General features: G+C 36.8%; 1 protein-coding gene across 10 annotated transcripts in view; it reads right to left on the bottom strand.

The window, feature by feature from the left end:
- ZMYM4 (zinc finger MYM-type containing 4) overlaps positions 1–17,840 on the bottom strand; it is a 130,693-nt gene extending 112,853 nt beyond the window's left edge. For 6 of the 10 annotated variants that reach the window (XM_020983698.2, XM_020983704.2, XM_020983700.2 and 3 more), the window contains exon 1: positions 17,675–17,840. In XM_020983698.2, coding sequence (XP_020839357.1) covers positions 17,675–17,725 — 51 coding nt within the window. In that variant the 5' untranslated portion in view covers positions 17,726–17,840. The remainder of the gene's footprint in view (positions 1–17,674) is intronic. The other 4 variants (XM_020983702.2, XM_078157014.1, XM_020983706.2 and 1 more) reach the window with 2 other exon arrangements.
- Positions 17,841–19,335: the final 1,495 nt, after the last annotated feature.

The following is a 19,335-nucleotide window of genomic DNA, read 5'->3' as shown; positions in this document are numbered from 1 at the left end:
ATAATCAAAATAAATATTACCCTAGTTAAACATAAACATGAAAATCATGCCTTTGGTAAAATTAACAGAATTACAAAAATCTCACAATTTAAAGGGACTTCAGAGATCTTCTTGTCCAAACTGTAACTGAACAATTAGAATCCACTCTACAACATACTTGTCAAGTTACCCAGTCCATGCTAAACTTCCTTGGAGGTGTAACCCACAACTTCCTAAGATAGTTCATTAAACTTCTGAACAGCTCTAATAGTTAAACAATCAACAAGCATTTTTCAAGCACCTGCTATGCACCCCACCCAGAGCTAAGGCCTAGAACACAGTTCTTGCAATCTCTCTTAAAGCATGACCTAATGGCCCTTTACTGTCTTGGTGACCCTTATCTAGAAGCTCTCCAGATTATCTATGTTTTTTTCAAAAATATCGTACCCAAAACTCAACACCACAATCCAGATATGGTCTGATCACGGCAGAGTACAGCAGGGCTATCATATCTGACTAGTCTTGGGCAGGACCTTGAAATAGCTTAAGTCTAAGATCAAAGCAGCTACCTTATCACACTGTTAAATGCATTGCAGTCTAGCCAGAACTTCCCTACCTTTATTTTTATGAAACAGATTTTTTTTGGACATGATAATACTTTACATTTATCCCTCCTAAATTTCATCATCAACCATAGTGCCTTAGCCTGTCAGGATCTTTCTGAATCCTTACTCTCCTTCAACGTATCTTAACGTTCTTGGCTTTATGTTATCTGGAAATTTGACAAGCATGCCATTTATGCCTTTTTCTAAATTGTTAAAAATTATATTAATCCTTTTCCATTGGTTACTTTAGTTTTAAGTCAACTTATATCAAGGACAGTTCAGTATTTCTAAGATGAAGAATTAATCTTCTTATCTTCATCATATTAATGAGTTCCTTATCTTCAACAGAAAAAAACACCATCCCCAGAATTTAGAGACTATATTCACATGTGCCACAGTTATTAATAAGCACTGTTAATACCCAGTAAGTATTGGGTTAACTTGAGTTAAAGATACAAGTTATAAAGAAGGGATTTAACAGTTTCCAAATAAAAGACTGATTATATGACATCAGAAAATGTTACAAAACTAGAAGTTATTATAATATTAAAATTAGCATTTTGGAACTTTTCAAAAAGAGAAAACTTAAGTCAGGGCAAGGGGGATGATGGCATTTTATGTTTCCTTTCAATCTGTTCCTCTATTGATGTTAGATGAGACAATGAATCTTTCAAATGTTTGGGACTATTAGTATATGCACTTTGGACAGACACTGCAGACAGAAATGAGTCATGCTTACACTTGAGGAGCTTCAAATGCATTTAGACAATTGGACAATACTTTCTAATGTTCCCAAGCTGCCCCTTGAAACAAATTTACCTCTTCCTAACACCAATACTGAGTAAGTAGGTGGTACAGTGGACAGAGTGCTGGGCTCATCTTCCCGAGTTCAAATCTGGCCTCAGACACTAGCCATGTGACTGGGCAAATCACTTCACCCTGTTTACCTCAGTTTCCTCATCTATAAAATGAGTTGGAGAAGGAAAAGGCAAACCCCTCCAGTATCTTTGTCAAAAAAACGACAACAACAAATCATGACGAAAAGTGATGAAAAGTTGGACATGACTGTAACAACCGAACAACACCACCAACATTATTCTGATAATGCTATATGGCTATGAATTGTAGAATTCTAGTCTCTGTTGAATTAAAAGTGGAGGGCCACCCAAAGAGCAACTAGGAGATACATGGTGGTCATCAGTCTTCTGCAGCAATTACCAAAAAAGAATTGTAAACCAGAAGAAGCATAAAAAGATATCGTTAGAGATATACAATAATGGGAAAGAAGGTTAGCTCATCACATCGCAAAATTGAGGTATAATATCAGTATTGATGGAAATATTAACTGTATTCTGAACGTCATAAAGAAATACTTTTTCCTTCAACTTCTAACATAAAACATGCATGAGCAATCATAAGGGACTAAAAGGAAAAATTGTTTACACTCTAATATGGGGAGATGATACATTTATCTCTTCAGAATTCTATCTTCATTATGGGCATAGAGAGAGTCTAATTTCATTAGACAGAAGGCCTGGGAGTATTTTAATGATCTTAGAAGAATGGAAAGAGAAAGTGGAATACACTTGGGGGAAAGGAAGATAGAGAAAAGGTGAGGAAAATTCTCTCACATAATTAGGGTAAGCAAGAAGAAGTAAAACAAGGCTTGGAAGGGGAAGGGGAACACTCTAATCTTACTCTCATCTGAACTGGTCAAAGGAGGGACACATGGACACACACACACACACACCTTGGATACAGAAATAGTTCACTTAAAAGGTAATGGGGAAATAACAGAGAAGGCAGATTAAAGGAAGAATAAGTCTTAAACTGAAAAAACTCTTAAGGAAGAGTTGGAAAACAAAGAAAAGTTGTAAACATTAAAAATACCATCAGAGGGAAATACACAATTAACAACCATAACTTGTGAATGTGAAGGGGATGAGCCCATAAAATGGAAAAGGATAACAGAATGGACAAGAATGCAGAATCCAACAACACGTTTTTAAGAAACATATCTGAAACTAAAAGATGCCCAGAAAGTTAAAATAAGGTGCTCGAGCAAAATCTATAATGCTTCAGCTGAAGTTAAAAAAAAAAATAGAAGCAGCAGCCATGACGTCAAACAATGGTAAAAAGGTAGTAAGAGACCAAAAAGATTTAGCTAAAAGAGGTAAATAGGGAAACTACCTTTTGATGAAAGATATCATGGACAAGAGGTATCAAATTCACAGCAGGTAAAACTCCCCAGTGATACCAAAACCATATCAAAATGTAAATAGGAAATATTTAACAAAATAATTTAAAATTCAATATAACAATGTTAATTTGTGGTTTTCTAACAATATGTGGCCTTAAAAGGATCCAATTCCATTTGAATTCGACACTGCAGCTATGGACAATGACTATCAATACAAAACATATATGCACCAATGGCATAGCATCTAAATTCTTAATGGAAAAAGTAAGTTATACTGAGAAATAGAGAGCAAAGCCATAATAATAAGAAACCTCAATTTGCTCTTTTTAGACCTAGATAAATCTAAACAAAAAAAGAAATGAAGGATTAAATAGAATTTTTTAAAAATTAAATATGATAGGGGGCAGCTAGGTGATGCAGTGGATAGAGCACTGGCCCTGGAGTCAGAAAGACCTGAGTTCAAATCCAGCTTCAGACACATAATACTTCCTAGCTGTGTGACTCTGGGCAAGTCACTTAACCCCAACTGCCTCACTAAAAAAAAAAAGTTAAATATTATAAATCTCTGTATATTGTTCAACAGGAAGAGAATGAAGTATATATATTTCTCAGATGTGCATGGAACCTTCAAGAAAACTGATCATGTACTGAGGCATAGAAACCTCACAAGTAAATGCAAAAAAGCAGAAACATTAAACACATCTTTGACAGACCATAATGCAGTAAAAATTATGTTCAATAAATGTCCCTAAAGCAAAGATTAAAAATTGGAGACTAAAGAACTTAATTCTGAATAACAGGTGGGTCAAAGAACAAACGACAAACAGTTTCATTGAAGAAAATGACAACAATGAGACTAATATACCAAAATTTTTGGAAGGTAGCTAAAGTAGTAATTAGGGGAAATTTTATATCTCCAAATGCTTCCATCAATAAAAGAGAGGGGGAAAAAAACAGATCAACATAGTGTACATACAACTAAAACAACTAAAAACATCAAGAATTAAAACTCTTCAAAGAAGAATCTTGAAAATCAGAGATTAACAAAACTGAATTAATAAATAAAAAACTACAGGTGTAGTTTATAAGATATAATGGATGTCCATTATCAACATTACTATGGAGCCAGAAATGCTTCTTACAGCAATAATACAAGAAAAAAAAATGAATCAGTAAGCATAGGCAAAAGGCAAATCAAAATTATCATTCTGACATGAACATTAGAGAATTAAAAAAAACTAAATGAAACTATTAACAACTTCAACAAAGCTGAATGATAAAAAATAAAACCACATAAGCCATTAGTATTTTTATATATTACCCCCCCAAAAAAAACCTAGCAATAAGAACTAAAAAGACAAATTTCATTTAAAATAACCAAAGAATAGTTGGTAACATAATGTTAAAATAAGTGGGAGTCGACTTACCAAGATAAACAAGAACTTTATGAACACGATTACAAAACACACTTTACAAAAATACATCTAAATAATTAGGAAAATGTTAATTGTTCATGAATAGGCCAAGTCGATACAACAAAAATGGCCATGCTGCCAAAACTGATTTACTGAGTATTCAGTAAAATAGCAATCAACATACTTTATAGAGGATTACTTTACTGAGCTAAAAAAAAAAACCTACACATTTCATCTACAGCAACAAAAGATCACTATCAAGGGAATTAATGAGAAAAATTGTCAAGGAAGGAAGCCTGAGAGTACCAGATTTTACACTCTACTATAAAGCTATATTCATCAAAACAATTTGGTAGCGAGTGTGAAATAAAGACTGATCAGTAGAACAAAATGGGTACAAGATGTATATAGAAATGAAGTTGCCCACTGTTTGACAAACCTATAGAGTCCAACTATTAGGGCAAAAACTCAATATAGAATAATAAATGTTAGAAGAGTTGGAAAGCAATCTGGAAAAAACTAAATAGAGGCTAACATTTCACCATATACCAAATGAGGACATGACTTAGACATGAAAGAAAGACATCATAAATAAATGAGAACAATGAGAAAGAAGTTACATAGAAAGTAAAACAGACAGTTCTGATTACACAAAATTAAATTTTTTGAAAAACAATTCAGCTAAAATTAGAAGCAGGTAAATGAGAAAATCAGAAGTAGAAAAATGAGAAAAAAAATATTTCCAGTTTGTTTCTCTGATAAAAGGTCTCACTTCTAAGATCCATAGGGAACAGACTCAAAAATATAACAGCAAAAGCCATCCCCTAATTGATAATGGTAGGAAGACAAAACTATGTAGTTTTAGGAGGAAAAAAGATAATAACCATGTGGAAAAAAAATAGAGGAGCTAAGGGCAGATTGGTTCTGTTCAAAGGGAGGGCAAAAAGGATATATTAGTATAGAAAAAAGAAGGGAGGTACGATTTGCTATTTTTTTTCATAACTGGAATAAATGAGAAGAAAAGAGGACTATACAAGCACTGAATAAGGGAAGGGGGTAGTAGCTATCAAATAAACTTTATTCTCCAGAGAACCTGATAAAAAAGTTACCTCCTGAAAGAGAGATGATGGACTCAAGGCACATATAAAGATGCATTTTAAACATGACCATTGTGTAAATTTGTTTTGTTCTATTATGCTGATTTGTTACAATGAGTTTTATCCCCCTCCATTTTCAACTGGGAAGGACTCTGAGATGAGGAGGTTTGTAACAGTAATCCCCCCACTAAGAAGAAATATAACTGAAATTTTTTTTTTGCACAAAAGAGACAAGAAAGAAGTTTAAAAGTAAACAGACAAGTAGCATAATTTTTGAAAGTTAACGTGGAATTCATCATACACCTTTTTCAAAAGCAAATGACTATGAAACAGAGTCACAATTTCACATCTGATTTTCTATATGTTCTACCATGTATCTGTAAATCCTTTCTTTAAAAAAAAATTGTTTAAGGGGTAGCTAGGTGGAGCAGTGGATAAAGCTCTGGCCTTGGAGTCAGGAGAACCTGAGTTCAAATCCAGCCTCAGACACTTAACACTTACTAGCCGTGTGACCCTAGGCAAATCACTTAATCCCAACTGTCTCACCAACAAGAAAAAAAAAATTTAATGTAAGTTCAGAATTTTTTTAATTAAAAAAACTGCTATGTAAATATTTGGGAATTGCTATAAATCATGTTTCAATGTTTAAAATACCTGTAAGTTTACTGTTGTGGATACTCTCTCACTGCATTCAGACTGCAACCCTTTCATGAACTTAGTCATTGTGTAGCTACAGCTAATATTTTTAAAAATTAAAAAAAAATAACCATTTGTCCATGTAGAGGGGTTTGCCTTGGCAAGAAGGGACACTTTCCTATGTGAGACAGAAGTGAAGGCAGAAATACAGGCAGAAGGCATCAGGGTGATGTGAGATGAGATGCAGAATAGATTTTTTAGTGAAACAAAAATTTCTCAGCTGAGACTACAGAGGGACAGAAAGGTGTGAGATGTTTGAGGAGGGACAAAAAAGTATAGAAAAGTAGCAGTGGTGAGTAGGATGGATAGTGAGTTAATTAAGGAGGTGTAAAAGGACTGCCTAGCTACAAAGAGGGCCCAGTTGAGATGTAATATAAACTTGAAGTAGATCCAGTCAACATTTTTTTAAAATTTTCTCCAGCTTCAATCTACAGCATGTAAGTATGAGCAAAGATAGTAGTAGATGGTAAGAGTATTCCAAGGCTAGGGTTTAGAAAAACAAGTTCTGAATTAGAATTAAGGGGCAAGGAACTCAAGAGGACAGCATAGAACTGCTTCAGCAAGGAGTCAAGAAAAGAAAGGAAGGTGAGTGTAGCCAATGCACAAGTGATGGCCTAGAAAAGTGAGAGGTAAAGGAACTGGAGGTCCCAGTAAAGTTCAAAAACATTTGAAGTAGCAAGGCAGAGGGAAAAGCTGAATGACAGATTATGACCAGACAAAAGAATTTCAGAGTTTATGAATACAGATATGCAATACTTCTGGGCGATGGCAAGATCAAGAGTATGACCATCTGTGTGTAGTTGTAATATGGTGGGAAAATATAAGTCATTGGAAATGAGTAAGTTGAGGAATTGGGATCATAAGAGTATGTGAGGGAGTAGTGGTATGTATGCTGAAGTCCCCTAGCATGAAGGCAAGAGTAAGGATGGAGTGTTCTGGAGCTTTAAACACAACAACCACCATAATTTAATTGAGTGATTACACACACATACACACACACACACACACACGTATGTGTATGTATGTACACGGATAGAATTAACCTCAAAGAACAGAGGTTACTCAGCAACAGGGGTAGAGGAAAAGCCCAAGAGTGTCAATGGGGAGCAAAATATAATACTACTCCCCCACCACAACAGTATAAATGCCAAGTGCAACCAGTGTTGCAAAGAGAACATAGGCTAACTATCAACAGGAGGGAGCCAGGTCTCAGTGAATGTAAGAAGATGATGGACTGAGAATAGAAAAGATTTAAGATGAAATCTAGTTTGTTACCTACGGAACAAGCAATCAAGAGAGCACAGTGCAAGAGTTGGGTAGCTTTAGAGTAGTAGTTCAGAATGTGAGTTCCTTGAAGACAGGGACCATATTTTTGCCTTAGTAGCCTTAGCACTTAGTATAGTGCCTTGAACTACTATAGTAAGTTGCTTAATAAATGCTTCTTCACTGGCAGTTATGGGTATCACATTTTTAAAAAAAACATGGTACCAGCTGAAGCATATCCAGAAGAAAGCAACCAATATAAGGGTATTGGAAGACATGGTACTCAAAGATCAGTTGAAAGAAAATATGGATGTTTGGCTTTTAGAAGCCACAGGAGAGGGGTAAGGTACGGGGTGGGGTGGGGAGGTTCTCATAGATTTCAAATATTCTGAGGGATGTCAGTAAAAGAGCAATTGAGCTACCTATAGCAGACTTAAGAGAATTGGTGAGGTGGTAAAGAGGATGATTTAGGGTTGACTGAAAGAGAAACTACCTAACTAACCTATCAAAAAACAAAACAGACTAATGCAAAAAGCAGTGAGTTCCCTGCGGAGGTATTCAAACAGAGGTTGGAACTACTATTTATCAGATGTTACATAATACAGTAGAAAAATCAACTGGATTTGAAGTTAAGAGTCCTAGGTTTTAATCTCATCATTTCCAGTTAACTACCTGTGTCACCTTGGGCAAATCATTTAACCTCTCTGGGCCTTGTTTTCTTCATCTATAAAATGAAGGGATTGGACTGTTCTCCCTCAATCCTAAATTTAAGGTCCTTCTCAACTATAAATCTACCATCCTAAGAGAAGATTTTTGGTCATCTAAGGGTTGGGAACTCATATCTGAGGTCTCTTCCAATTCTTAGATTCTATAATTTTATATTATTCAGTTATCCAGTAAGTACTCAGGCATCAAGGACAACCCAGTCTTCCTAAAATGTCTCTCACATCTGTACTTTCATATTCTTGCCATCCCAGTCTAGTTCCCAATTATCTCACACCCGTACTATTTCAACAACCTTGGACTCCAGATTCTTTCCCCTCCAGTACTTGGCCACCATAGTAATTACTAAGGTACTAATTTCTTCATTTTATTATCTTGCTCAGTACCTCTTACAAGTCCTCATTGTGCTTGCAAGATACATTTTAACCTTTTCAGACTAGTTTTCAAAGTTCTCCATTATTCATGCATCTTTTCATTGAACAAACATTGATTTAGTTTTTTTTTTTTGAGGTTAAGTGACTTGCCCAGGGTCACACAGCTAGGATTTAGTTCTATTAGGTACTGAACTATGACAAGCAATGATATGCTTCCCCACAGGGAAGACAAAGATAATTAAGTCAGGGTCCCTTGCCTTCAAGGATCTTATAGCCCATCATAACCATTTTCTGTCTCTCAAAGGTACAATGTCTACTCTCCTTTGCTTTTACCTAACAAATCCTAATCACCTGTTAAGATCTACATCAAATTCCATCTACCTCACCAGAAGTAATCCATTTTTATTTCTTTGTATATCTCAGCTCTAGAGTATCATGTTACTCAATATAGCAAGAACTCAATTAATACATCCTAAATGAAAGTGTACTTTTTTTTCAAAACAAGTAGCCTTAATCACTGAAATTAGAACAGATCCATAAAAAACTCAACACTTTAAAACCAGACAGGAGGAATTCAGTTCCCATGACATTAACATTTAATGCATTTTTCAACAGAACTAAATGAAAAAAAGTATATGGATACCTCCAAAATAACACTGCCCTCAATGTTATTAAATAACACTGCCCTCAATGTTATTTTGAACTAACTTCATTATTAGAGAGGTCATCACTATGCAGATCAAATGAAAACATACACAAACCAAGGGCTATATATACATGTCAGCTATTGTTAGAGCCAAGCTCTATCCCTCTACCCCTGTTGAAAACCACACTGAAAAAATAAGTTAATCTGATCACACAAATCAAATAGTTTAGTGATTAAAGATTCAGAATTGTAAAGGGAGACTTTAGAGGAAATATGGTCTAAACTCTTCATTTTACAAGTGAAGAAATTAAAGTCCAATTGAGTTTAAATGACTTGTCTACAGCCAAACATAAAGGCCATACACATACATACACACACACACACACACACACACACACACACACACACACACACACCCGATTTGAAAAGTCTTTAACTCCAAATCCACTGCTCTCTGCACCACAATGCTTCTTTATGAACAACCATACCAATCATTCATAAGGGTTAACTATCCTAATTCAGTTAGCTTATCATAGCGATATTGCGTAATGGATAGGTATGAAGATTATTCCTTCTAATTGATTCACAGTTGTTTTACTCTGAAAATAGTTTACATAATGATGGTCTAATATATTATGTGATCAAAGGATACAATTCTCATTCCATGATCATGTAAATGAAAAACTGAGATAGGACTTTTTAAAAAACAAAATTTCAGCAAAAATAATTAATTTTCCACTATTCAAACATGTAGATATGTATATTTTGTAATTAAAAATACTATCTTGGACTTTCATAAAACATCTTTTTAAAAAACATTTTAATTTATTTATTTGTGGCATCCCTTTTTTACATTTTAAGTTCAAAATTTTCTCCCTCCCTCCAATGAATGAGAAGACAAGCAATATATCAATTATACATGTGAAATCATATAAAACAGTTCAGTATTAACTGTATTTCCAAAAAAAATCAAGAAAAATAAAAGTGAGAAAGTCATACTTCAATTTGCACTCAGTTCTTCAGTTCTCTCTCTGGAAGTGGATAGCACTTTTTCATCATGAGTCCTCTGGCATTGTCTTGATTGTATTGTATTGTATTGATCACAGCAGTCAAGTCTTTCACAGCTGAACATCATTATAACATTGCTGTTACTATGCACAATGATCTCCTGGTCCTTCTCACTTCACTTTGTACCAGTTCATATAGTTCTTTCCACGATTTTCTGAAACCATTCCCTCTTGTCATTTCTTATAGCACCAAAGTACTCTATCATAATCATATAACACAACAAGCCATTCCCCAATTGATGAGTAGCCTATCTTTTTCTAAAAGAGGCATAAATTCTGGGTTCTAATATGTGCTTATCAACTAATTTGGTACATGACTTTTCATTTCTTTTGAACTTATTGTTTCTCACATGTAAAATAAGAGGGTTGAGACTAGATGACTTTTAAAGTCCCTTTTAGCCCTAAAGTTGTTCTATAATGAATCTAAAATCACTAAGAGTAAGTATTATTAATTCTCTTTCTGACAGAAGACTTGAAACTGAGATATCAGAGTCTAGATAAAACAAAAAAACCTGAGAGTCTACATAATACCAAAGCTAGTAGTCAGTTTGGTCCAGACATGGTCAGCTAAAAATTAATCAGTCTGGCTATTTTATTCAATTGGTTGATGCAACTAATCTAATGCATCTTTGATATCATCTTTTCCAGTTATGCAAATTGAATCCCATCTACTCCTGTGCTTACTTATTTACTTCCATAAATTTACCTCAGTAGGTCTATCCAACGTGTTCACTTAACACTGCGTAGATACCCATGGAGCAGATGGACTATTCATTGGCCATCCTTCATTCCACTGAATTCACTGTTAATGACTATAAAACTTTAATATTTATTGAGTGATTCACTTTTATTTGGTTTTATGGAGGCATGATTCCTGAGTGCTCACAGCAAACTAACCCTTTTTCAGCAGTTTTACAATGATCTTGGTACCAAAGAGTCTATCATCTATCACAATTAACTACCCTACTTCAGTCAACTTATAATAGTCATATTGTTTACTGGCTAGGTATGAAGATTATTCCTTTTAAATGTTTCCCTTCCCTGACATTGTATTTTCAAATAACTAATTAACATTAGGTAGCAATACCTGTAACTGTCAAAACTGGGAGGGAAAGGAAGCTTTACTGAATGGAGTCTCACAAAAATAAAAGGTTGATTAGAATTAAGAGAATTCATATGGCTTGAAACAACCTATGACTATGTATATGACATTTTTCAAGACATTTGAGCATCTCTACATGAAAGAAAATAGGCAAATATTTTGATTAAACTTAACTGTGAATCACGAGATCTACAATCTCTGGCAAACTTAATTTGAACATCAACCAAAAAGCAATACAAAGGTACATGGTGAACAATAAGCTCCAATAAGCTAAACCAAGAAATACGTGACTGGGGGAAAAAAGTTTGGGTTAATGATATTATGATTATTTGGTACCAGGAACAATATGAAACTATTGAAAAAGTGTTAGTTGGCCAGAAGCACCCAAGAATTATACCTCCAAAATACCAAAAAGTGTGAATTATTTAATAATATTTGCTATTAAAGTTTTATGTTCATTAACTGTGAATTGGGAGAAGTAATATTTGGACTCGGATACTATTTATATTAGGTAAACCAAAAATGGAAAAGGTCTACCTAAACTAAAAAGACTGTCATTTATAATGTGCCACTGATCTTGTACCAATTAAATATTCGATTTGGCAGATGGAAAAATCCCAACCAACGATCCTATTTCCACCAGTATCAAGAACCTAACATAGACTTTACAGAGCTAACTGGCTCTTCGCCATAACAAGGATACTCTACAAAGATGGCACAAAGTATGTGAGCCAAAAGATACAATTTAAGTGCAACATCAAAAAAGACCAATTGGGTGCTGCTATGGCTTCCAAAAAGACAATAAGAACTTAGTTCCAACAAGGGCCCTGGAACAGAAGACATTTGACTTGAAATATGATCTATCTAAAGTTCCTTTACAGGCAAATCAGAGCCTGTGTAGGAATTCTAGTAGAAGATCCTCCAAAGGATCACTGTTATAAACAGGAACACTCACCTTAACATTATGCTACACACTATCTGGGAATACAAACAGAAAAGGCAGTCCCTACTAAAGACACATAAGCAATATCTGTTAAACACTACATGCCCTTTTCAATACCATGTGAAAAGTCTATTATTTTCAAAAGCACATTAGTGATACTCTTATCATCTTACAATAGACCAGCTTTATTATACTACTAGTTTTCCAATATCATATAAATGTTATCAGCATGTGAGACACACATAGGTAATGAGCTGGCTTCAGAATCGGAAAGACCTGGTTCAAGTTCCAACTCTGAGAAACCTACTATATGACCTTGGGCAATCACTTAACCTCAGTGCTCCGGATAATTCCCTAGGGTTCTAAGGTAATTATAAATTACAGAGCAAGTATCAACTGGAATTCGGAACCTAGTGTACTTGTTAATAATAACAATAACAACAACAATAATAATGCTCTGTGTAATAACATATTATATCTTAATATAATGTTGACATATAATATTTATGTTATGTGTAGTAGTAGTGATAATAATAATGCTATGTTAACAAGCATTTATATAGCACTTTGAGGTTTACAGAACATTTTACAAATATTATCTCATTTTTATCCTCACAACAATCTAATTCACTTTAAACATCAAAGCCTTAACAGGTTAATGAAATGAGTAAGACAGTTAATTATTACCTTGTCTTTGCTCATATTACTCCCCATGCCTGGAATGCTCTTCATTCTTGGCTCCCCCACTTCCACCTACTGAAATCTTATTTTTCAAGATACAACTCAAATGGCACTTCTTCCGTAAAGCTATCTCTGATCTTCTCCAAAAATATTTCCTTACTCAAACCACAAAAGTACTGTCTTTCTCTTAAGCTCTTACCATATTCTGGATTATAGCTATTGCATTGTTATAGTATATTTATAATTTATACTACATTTATGCTACATATAGTATATTTATTATATAGTTATTAAATATTTGCGTGTTACATGACAGCAGGAACTATGTTTTAATTATCTGCTTCACTTTCAGAACCAAGCCACAGCAGGTACTTTATATATGTTTGTTGAATCATCCCCATTTTAACAGCAATAGCTTCTTTTTGTAGGAATCAAAATATTATTTCTTTTGTATGAATTAATTCAACCTAAGTAAGGTTTGGGAACTGGAAAAAAAAAAAGAAAAATTCAAATTTCTTTTCCAGCCTGTAAAGAGGAAGATTAATGAATCAACCACATAAAACACATTGAATTATAATGCTGACCTTGCTGAAAGCCCATTTTGCTTAAAAAAATAAAAATTTAAACTTTTAAAAAGTAAAGATGTAAAAGTTATAAAGGAAAGAAAATTTTAAAATATATGTACATATGTCACTAAAATAAATAACTTCAGAATACATAATTTTTTATGTTAAAAAAATGCAAACATTTTGTTTGGGATGACAGCTATTATCCTCCTAACTGCAAAAACATCCCCCAAATATTTGTTAACTTCTTTAATTTCAGAAACTTGTGACATCAGAGAGGAACTATCTGCTTTTATCAACTTTGGTAAATAAAATAACTTCCATATGTTTTTCATTTTTTATATGGAAGTTAACCATACCAGAAAACTGGACTACATAAATGAATAATTCCTGTAACTTTTTTGTCAAGAAACTATCTAATAGATTCCATGATCTAAGTTAAGAAACCCTGTAGTGGAAATGGATTTCTACAGATAACAATGTTTTATCACTGCAAATACTGTGACCAATATGGTAAATTAGGGATATAGTCCATAATATATAACTAACATCCCTTATAGGGATCTGACTAATAATCTGAGCTTTATTAGTACCATGTGCTATCGACTGAGCTAACACCAGCACTTAATAGTAAGGAATATCTCAAATTTTAGAAAACGGGATTCAGAATCTTCTAAACATAATTGAGATTTACTGTTCCAAGGGTCCATAAGACAGGTTAACATAGTAAGGTGTCCCAAAATTCATATTTGGAAGAGGGCACTGTGAGGAGTCTCTAGAGTAAGCTGGTAAAGTAAGATATCAGTATGACTCCTATAACCCTAGCTCCACCCTCTATATGGATTCAAAAGGCTACTAGGAAGCTTAGAGAAAACCCAAGTTCCAAAAATAAGGACTTTGATCTTGGGTCTATATATGCCCAACATCACCAGGTTGAATAATCCTTTCCTACCAAAATTAATTAGTATCTACCTGAATGTATATTGTGTATATGGCAGTCTGCCAAGCCCTGAAAGCCAAAAAATGGTATAAGATGTGGCAGCATGGTAGATTGGAATGAAAATAAACTGGATTTTTGGATTCAAAAGGTCTGTGCAAGAATTATAACTCCAATATTTAACTACTCTTACTCTCCTCATCTGTAAAATCTGGTTAATACTTATACTATCTACCTCACAGGGTTACTGTGAGGAAAGCACTATAAACATTTGCAAACATTAAGGATATAAATATATGTATGCATGTATGTATGTATATACGTAATTTAGTAACAATCATCAGGTAATAATACCATATAACATGATAAAAGTCAAGGGTTTGGGATCTGGGTTCAAATCATAACTCTGCTTACAACCCAGATGGGCATGTACATGTAATCTTTCTGGGCCTTAGTTTTCTCATCTATAAAATGAGGAGGTTGAAGTACATGACCTTTAAGGTTTTCTTCAAGTCAAAGTCCTATAATCCTGAGATCTATTAGCAATTTGGAAAAATAGAAACTATACACTATTTCACAGGGCAGTCCTGAAGAAAGCACTCTGCAAACAAACCATAACTATGTAAACATTAATTCAAATTATTATTACAGACAATAGCATATTATAATTACAGGTTCTTTTTTTAATATTATCTAATCATTCATTTAATGGATTAGTCTTCTTAGTGCCTAATAACAGATACAATAATATTTTAATCATCTGTGATTTAGCACGGGCATACCATCATCCATTAATGTGGAATGCAACTCTCCTATGCCTCAGATTATAGTGTTCATCAACGGATTTGGCAAAAACAAAAAAACTTAGTGGTCAATCTGCCAGTAATGACTGTCTACAAACTTAACAAGGCTGCTCCTTGGGGGCCAAAAATATACTATTCCTGTACTTGACCTCCAAATCTTTCAAGGCTGTCTAACTAGTAAGAGGTTGTACATCTCTGAAAACATAGGGTCAACTTGATGTCAAGAATGGTAAAAGGATCACAGACTGTTATTAACAGCTAGAAGGGACCCATAGAAAGCCATCTAGTTCAACCCCTCACTTTACACATTAGGAAACTAAAGCTCACAGAAGTTATATGACTTGCTCAAGCTGAAGCATTAGCATAGCAAAAATCCATATTATTATTTTTAAATCACAGCATTTTGTCCAGTTCTTTACTGAACTTGACTGTGATTGAGTTCTTAACCTCTCTGAGCTTCAGTGTCCTCATCTATAAAATGAGAGAGTTTAACTACTCTTTCTAGCTCTATGTCCTATCATCCTATTAATTGGCAATTTAGTACACATAAGTGATCGGGATATATTAGTAATGACTGCCCCACAACTGGCTATTCCAACATGAAACTAAAGACCTAATGAATGTAGAACCTGAACTACCTACTCCCTGCCAAACAGAAGCAATCTTCCTCTAACATACAACGGAAACCATGCAAAAAAGACTCAAGCACACTACACATACTGTGTAAAGGTAAACTCAATTTCCACTGCTGTGATTCCAGCATCTTTTAAAAGCATTAAAATTATTCAAAACAAAGAAACATTCATAATCTACAGAAGATCTTGCATTAAGTCTAAATCACTAACCTTTTACAGAAATGTAGAATAGGAGCTATCACAGTAATAACAGTATTAATCAGTTTGAAGTATCCAACCTCTATTAGCATTACATACCTAAAGAGATACTTTACCTTGAGTTTCTGAATTGCTGAAAATATATTTGGAAAACTTCTTGGGAAAAGTATTATAATCCCCCCAGCTACCTTATACCATCATTCCTGCAAAATGAAGATCCAAGTTTAAAGCCATTCTTAACTTTGAAAAATAACTAATCAATACTCAAAAGTCCATATCTATTGCATTATATATGTATAAATATATATATGCTTACACACACTAAATGAACTATTTGAAGATATCATATAAAGTTTAACAAACCCCTATGACAGATTCATTGTACTCCCCACTCCTCTGCACCTTATACTTTTAAGAATTTCAATTTACTACCTATGAACCAATCTGGGTGGTACAAAAGTAGTTAACTAACAGCTACAGATACTTACAAGTAATAGTATACACATGTAAAGATGCATAGGGATAACAAACAAGAACAGAGAACGTTTACCATAATCACAGAATGCACTGGGAAAATGCTTACAAGATTTTATTTTGAACTGAAGAGCATTTTAGAAATGCTCATCTTTTCACCCAGTAGATAACAACTCTCATCATTTCATCAACTGTTTGTTCTGGGGAGAAACTTATTGGTACTGAGTCCTCTACCAGGTAATAAGGGTAAAGTAACAGTTTAAAAAAAACTGCTGAGCGCCTTACACAATAATATTGCTTTCAATTTGATGGGAAAACTGAGAATCAAATAAAAGTTCTGAGGAGAACTTTAACAAGACATTCAACTTGGGCACAGAACCAGTTCCCTCTCTTGCAGAATAGATGGACCGCATCCTTGAAGTATCAGAATTTCTGTCATACTCTTCAGAATTCTCAACTAGAGGCAAAAAAACCCCTCAGTATTTTTAATTATAGTCGCAGAAAAGTCCCCTTCAAATGACAAAACCTGACATTACCTCTACCTCTTTCTAGGTAACAACACACAGTCCCCTTCATCTCAATAAAAGGGAGGGAGGGATTTAGAAGAGGGGCAGGATGGACAAACAATGAATTAATGTTTTTCTTGCAAAACGTTCTCCAATTAACTCTTGACTAAAAAGCTTCCAAGCTCCTCCTTTCTTCTAATAACTCAGGCCCTACAGGATTTTCAAAAGCACTGATTTTCTACATATGGAAAATACAAATTTGTCGACTCCCCCTGGAACCTTCCGCCCCCCCACTACCTTACCACCACACACGTACACGCACCCCCAGGGATGATCTACACTACCACTACCACCACCACCACCACTCCACAGATGTACAAGAGTTGAGACCAAACTACCCCCTCTCTCCCACGGCAGATCTTTGTCCCACCTGCCTAAAAGCTACTTTTCCCACCCCATCCTGGACTGCGTCTCCCCTCCTCCTCCTTTCCCTTGCCTGGGGCTCCTCGACTCATGCCCCCCCCTTCTGGGGCCCCCTACCCCAAGACAGGATCCGCCGTGGGGGGGGGCCCTTCCCCGCCCCCCCAGAGCACGCTCGGGGGGGGGGCCGGGTCAACCCCTCCTCCCCCCTCCCTCGCGCTTCTCCTGGGACTCCCCCTCCCCGCCCCCCAACCCCGCTGGGGTCTCCCGAGCCGCTCGCCCCCAACCCGCCCCGAGCGCGCACTTCCTCACTCCCCCGCCCGTGCCTCGGCCCCGGAGCTCACCTCACCTACCCTCTTTCGGGGGCCGGGCTCCTCCGTCTCTCGCTCCGCCATGTTGGGCCCCGGCGGAGGCGCCGCTCGGCGCGGCTCCGGCTCCGGCTCTGGCTCAGGGCCGCGGCGGCCCCCGGGCTGGTGGTCTGCCCCGTCCCGGGCCCGGCCCTGCCCACCCTTCCCCTCCCCGCCTGCGGCCGCCCCCCCCTCCACCCTCCCCTGCACACACACCGGCGCCTCGATGCTGCCCTCCCCGGGCCGGGCCTCACCTCGCCTCCCTCAAGTGGGGAGGGGGCGGGTCCCGCACTCTTGAGGGGAGGTGGCGGGGTGTCTGACTCCCCGGCTCGGGGAGGAGAGGCAGGACGGGGTGCAGGGAAGGGACGCAGGGAACCCGGGACTCGGGGGGTTAATGGTGTCTAATGGGCCCTGGGTGGAGGATTATTTTCTGTCGGAGAAATTCCTCCGCCTGCCCCCTTCTTAAAGCGGTCACCAAAACGAGCCTCTTGCGCGGGCCTTCAATACGCTTGCGCGAAGCGCCTGCGCACTGCCGGCCCCTCCCTCCCTTCCCATCACTCCACCCTTTCTGGGCATGCGCAGTGAGAAAGTTTGGGTAGGCCAAACCCCTGGAGCCCTCTAGCTACCAGCTGCTGCTCCCTCCACTGAGTTATGGCTGCCCCCTTAAAGGCCCCATGACCAAATTTTGACATGAGGGGTAGGGGAAGATGGGAGTGAACTCTCCTGGGAAGGGGTACAAGGCCTGTGTATGGGGTCTTGAGACCCATTTATGCCCATCTCCTTGCCCTGGTGACCACCAAGGTGACTGCACCTAGCCCAGGTCTAATGGGAAATTCAAGGAGTTAGAACTGGAAGAGGCGTTGGCGATGCTTCAGCCTAACGCCTTCACTTTGCAGAATAGGAAACTGAGACTCAGCTGAAGGGATTTGCCCAAAATACCAAAGTGAGTGAAGGGCGGAACCCAGAGCATCTTTTGCCAAATCTAAGTCTCTTTCCTAAAGGCCTAGGATAGTGTCTGGCTAGGAGCCAAGACCAGAAGGATCCAGTCAACCACCCAAAGGAAACCCCAACTTCTCTGGTGGTCTCAACAGTACAAATTTGAGGGGTCAGGTGAGGCTGGAACTGAACTTACTCAAGCCTGGAACATGAAAGAATCAAGTACCTCCCAACTCAAGGACACTTCAAATGAAGATAAGACTGGTATAAAGAGTAGACCAATTACTGGAGCTAATGGTCCCCAGCAGCCATCCAGTCCCCCAAAAGTGGGAGAAGGCGTGTTCTTCATCTTATCTGATATGCCAGTATCATCCCCAGCCCAGAATGAGGATGAGTAAAGGAGAGTCCATATCATAATAAGTCCTGTTTTGTTTTCCTGGAGCTGGTGAGATAGGAACATCTTGGCTTCTCACTCCTAATGATTGAATATGAGAACTTGCCTAAAATTGGAGAAATTGTGCTCTTTGCCATGAAAATCTGAGGTACATAAATTTGTCTTCTATAATAATTTCCTGACTATGTGGTAGAGTTGGCATGTCTGTCTTTATTTCATACTTCTATTTACTTCACTTTCCTATAGGTCAGTAGAAAATGGGTTGTTGTCATCATCAATATCAACTAAAAAGGAGAATATTAAGAAATGTAATGATTAGATACTTCTC

This window comes from Phascolarctos cinereus, unplaced genomic scaffold, assembly GCF_003287225.1.
Source record: "Phascolarctos cinereus isolate Bilbo 61053 unplaced genomic scaffold, phaCin_HiC Scaffold_726;HRSCAF=1367, whole genome shotgun sequence".
Taxonomy (NCBI): Eukaryota; Metazoa; Chordata; class Mammalia; order Diprotodontia; family Phascolarctidae; genus Phascolarctos; species Phascolarctos cinereus.
This window is presented reverse-complemented; position numbering and strand designations above follow the sequence as displayed.